Source organism: Osmerus eperlanus, chromosome 12, assembly GCF_963692335.1.
Source record: "Osmerus eperlanus chromosome 12, fOsmEpe2.1, whole genome shotgun sequence".
Taxonomy (NCBI): Eukaryota; Metazoa; Chordata; class Actinopteri; order Osmeriformes; family Osmeridae; genus Osmerus; species Osmerus eperlanus.
The window spans coordinates 10,419,553-10,423,784 of record NC_085029.1 but is presented as its reverse complement, the minus strand read 5'-3'; the positions used below and the strand labels follow the sequence as shown (position 1 = coordinate 10,423,784).

Genomic DNA, 4,232 nt, shown 5'->3' with positions numbered 1-4,232 from the left:
CAAATGGACCCTTTAACAGAGAGCGTACACACACACACACACACACACAGAGACATTGACTCTAAAGATTGAAATCTCTGCTGTAATGCTGCTGACCAGGGTGAAGATGGACTTGGCTTTTCTAAATCCGTCTGACGTGAATCTTCTTCCCTCCTCCTCTCCCCCCCCCTCAAATGTCTTCTTAGCTTTTACTGGAGCTAGCATTAGCATTCCAGTCACACCCTCAGTCCACCGTCTGTAAGCTTATCAGAGTCCCCCGGGGCAGCTAAGCCCCCCTCCTCCTCCTCTCATCTCCAGGTCCTTACAAAAAGGAGGATAGATGGAGGAGGAGGGGGGGCGAGAAGATGGATGTGGTGAGGAGGAGGAGGAGGGGGGGGGGCTTTAAGGGAAATGAAATGAATGAATGCGTGTTGATAAAGCTGTCAGAGCCACTCACCTTCTCATACGAAGCAGCTGGTCTCCTCTCTGCTCTCTACATACACAGGGGCCCGGGCAGGAACACTTCACTTACCAGGGAGTGTGTGTGTGTAGGGGGGGGGGGGGGGGGGGGGGGGGGGGGGGCAGAAAGAGACAGGTGAATGGAGAGAGACAAAGAGAAAGGGGGGGTATAGAGAGAGAGCAGTGGGGGATGGCTGCAACATTATAGATGTGCTCCTGGTGATAGTTTGGCTTTTTACAGCGTCTGGTGTCCCAGATCAATAAAAACAGCCATTGTGTTGTTAAAGCCTTGTTTTCGTCTTTTACATCCCTCCCTCCCTCTCTCCATCCCCCTCTCTCGTGCTGTCTCTATCTATTTATCTCTCTCTGGACAGCAGCTATTTATAGGTCATAGAGGGCTGTAGGGACTGGAGGAAGCCTCAGAAAGACAGCCTTTATAGACGGCTCGTATGTTGGAAGATCAAACTCTGTTGTGCCTGAAATGACACACAAACACGCGCGCGCGCACACACACACACACCCCAGCTCCTCCTATCTGGAGCTGGCGTCCCTATCGATCTATTCAGATGAGTGTCCTGATCCCCCGGGCCGTCTCCTGATCCCCTGGGCCGTCTCCTCTCCCTCCAGGACACGGGGAAGCTCAACGTCTCCTACTTCCGCTTCGACATCAACGACGCCTCGGGCGACCTGGACGCCAACCGGCCCGTGCCCTTCCGGCTGACGCCCAACATCTCCGAGTTCCTGACCCCCATCGGTGTGTCGGGCCCGCTCACCGCCTCCATGATCGCCGTGGCGCGCTGCTTCGCGCAGCCCAACTTCAAGGTGAGGGGGGGGAGACGCTTGATCCAGACGTTCACTCTGAGGGGCTGGGGTGGGGGGGGTGGGCGGGGGGGGCGGGGGGGGGGCGGGGGGGGGGGGTGGGCGGGGTGGGGGGGCAGCACCTCACCCCCGGGAGGCGTCCTGACCTGGGAGACGGTGCCGCTGCTTGTGGGGGAGGAGAAGCAGAACCACGTGGGTACCGGTTCCACACTCTCTCTCACACGCAGCGTGGAACAGGTGAGAGGATAACAGGAGCTGGCTGGGGTAATGAGTGTGAGAGTTGAGGCCTCTTCAGAGGTGATGGCGGTGCAATTCATCCCCATCCTGACAGGGACAAGTGGGATGAAACGAGGTTCTCATTTGATTTTCTCACGCTGATGTAAAAATACGTCTCCCTTCATCCCAGTTCTGGTTTGAAGTAGTTCTGGATGTTCCCATGGGTGAGAGACGGATATCTACAAATTGAACTTTGAAATCAGATGTTTCGTTTGTGTCCGAGCCAGATGGCTAGTAAGAGGTCAGACTCACCCCAGCCTCTCTCTACATCCTACCTCCTGGACGCCTAGGCTATTTCACAACCTTTGACCTTTGCGTCCCATTTAGAACCTTCCTGTCCCCCTGACCGTTCTCCGCCTCTCCTCCGATAGGTCGACGGCATCCTGAAGGCAGTCCTTCGAGATGAGATCATTGCCTGGCATAAGAAGACCCAGGAAGACACGTCCATGCCCCTGTCCCCGCTGGCCAACCAGAGAACATGGACTCCCAGCAGCTTGTCTCATTGGTCCAGAAGGCTGTCACCGCCATCATGACCCGCCTCCACAACCTTGCCCAGTTCGAGGGCGGGGAGAGTAAGGTGAACACGCTGGTGGCTGCAGCCAACAGTCTGGACAACCTCTGTCGCATGGACCCGGCTTGGCACCCCTGGCTATAGGAGAGGACTTCAGGCCAACAGTATGGAAGAATCCTGGGAAAGGGATGATACTTCCTGTCTTGTTGTTGTCATGTCAACCATGTGGAGACTGTGCTGTCAGCTGTTTTGGTGGGCATAGCAGTCTGGATGGACACGCAGGAACACTCTTTACTGCGGAAGGAACAGTTGAGGTTGTTAAAATGGAAAAACGATTTTGTGTCCACTTCTACTGAAGATCCTGTTTATTCGTTGATTAGAAATATCCTTTTGCATCATTATTTAAAACAAAACCATTGAACTAATGCTTAGATCCCTTTTTTACATATCCCTGAATATTGAAGAATAATGTCCTCCTGTGAATAACTGATAAAGCTGTATTGTTTGGTTTCCACTAGCTGTAGTATGACTTGTTTATTAGCTACTTTAAAATACATTTTAACTTGAGTTAGTTCAAGGGGCCAGAGGAGTCGGTGTAAGGGTATACCTGTACTGTCCTGTCTCTACTGTACAGTATTCCATCCTGTACTGTACTCTACTGTACTGTGCTCTATACAGTCCAGTATTCCATCCTGTACTGTACTGTACTGTGCTCTATACAGTCCAGTATTCCATCCTGTACTCAGCACGACTGCTGCAGTGTGGCAGCAGAGACAGTGAGGCTGCCTGCCTCTGTTACTAGTGTTCCTGGTGAAGCTGGCCTGCCTCAAGCCAGGTTTTGTATGCCGTCTCCCCCCTCTTTTGTAAAGGTACAGCTTTATACCAACTAAAGGATTGTTATTCTGCCATGTAAATATGCATTTTGTTTTATTAAAATGCTCTTTTTTTTTAAATATATTTCTTGTGACTCAGACAAAGTGACTGCAAACCATTTCAGTCCGTGCTGTACACTCACTGATTTCCCACCTTGCTTTTATCACCTTGAGGCAGTGTCCTCCAGGCCCACCCCCATCCTCCTGCCGAGGAAGCCCAGGAGGGGAGCAGCGAGGTGGGGGTCACGCTGCCGCTCTGCCTGCTTCCCAGGAGGCTGATTAATCCACGTCAGAAGGAGATTTCGGTGTGGCCTGGCCTTCTGAGTTACTCACACTGTCAGCTGGACCTCTGCTCTCATAAACCACCTCTCTCTTTCACACACACGATTCTCTCTCCCACCCCCACAAACACACTTATCCCCGCTCCTCACTGCCTCCAGCTATCTCGCTGCCTCCAAACTCTTTTGATGCTCTCTAATTTCTTGTGCACCAGCACTCATCCAAACCCTCATCTGTTTGCCATGGGTGGAGCACAGAACCAGGTTTGAACATGTTATTCCAACATTGAACCTTTGGATCCGGCCCGTGTGAAGGCGTGTTGCAGGAAGGCCTGCCGCGGTGAGAGGCACGCTTTCCCGCCCCGTGTCGCCTCGCGTCCGAGCGCCGTGTCTGTGTGAGGGAGACAGAGGAGGGGGGAAAGCCAAGTCTCACCTTCGTCAAAGCTGCATTGTATCCTGCCTATGCCTCGCCTGGCGTCGGCCCAAGTCCCCCCCCCCCCGAGCACCCTGGGTGTGTGGTGCATTGTGTTCGGATGTTTAGAGCGATTTAAGGAGGGAGTGGATTTACTCTGGTGATGGAAGCTGTGGAGGACTGTGTCATTCACAGACAGGCAGACACACACACAGAGGTCCCAGATAGGCTTAATGGATCCTTCCTTCAATGTCCTCATGCTGTGTCACACGAGAGGGATGCACGTCGACACGTCTAACACTGTAGACTCGGCATGCGTCTCATATTGTTTGCGATGTGGTTTTCTTTTGGTGTGCATGTATGAACCAACACGCTCGTTCCCCCCCTCACTCCTCAGGAGTCAGACTGACGCCTCTCTGTGCGTCATTGGGGCATAGAGATGAGAGCAGTCATCCAGAGAGCTGGGCGGAACCAGGACAGCTGTGAGGGCTCTGGTCGCTCTGTGTGCGCCCCAGTACCTACCTCCGTTCTTGTCTCCCCGTTATTTGTCGCTTCATTTCCCACACAGTTTGAGCGTCTGCCCGCCCGTCCGTCCGTGCCTGACTGCCTGTCTGCCTTCCTCCATA

The 4,232-nt window shown here is 53.3% G+C and overlaps 1 protein-coding gene across 1 annotated transcript in view; it reads left to right on the top strand.

The window, feature by feature from the left end:
- The window catches only part of trrap (transformation/transcription domain-associated protein), a 50,114-nt gene extending 47,117 nt beyond the window's left edge, over positions 1-2,997 (top strand). Inside the window, 3 exon segments of the mRNA XM_062475371.1 lie at positions 1,017-1,260; positions 1,905-1,986; positions 1,989-2,997. Of these exon segments, the coding sequence (XP_062331355.1) occupies positions 1,017-1,260; positions 1,905-1,986; positions 1,989-2,188 (526 nt within the window). The 3' untranslated portion in view covers positions 2,189-2,997.
- Positions 2,998-4,232: the final 1,235 nt, after the last annotated feature.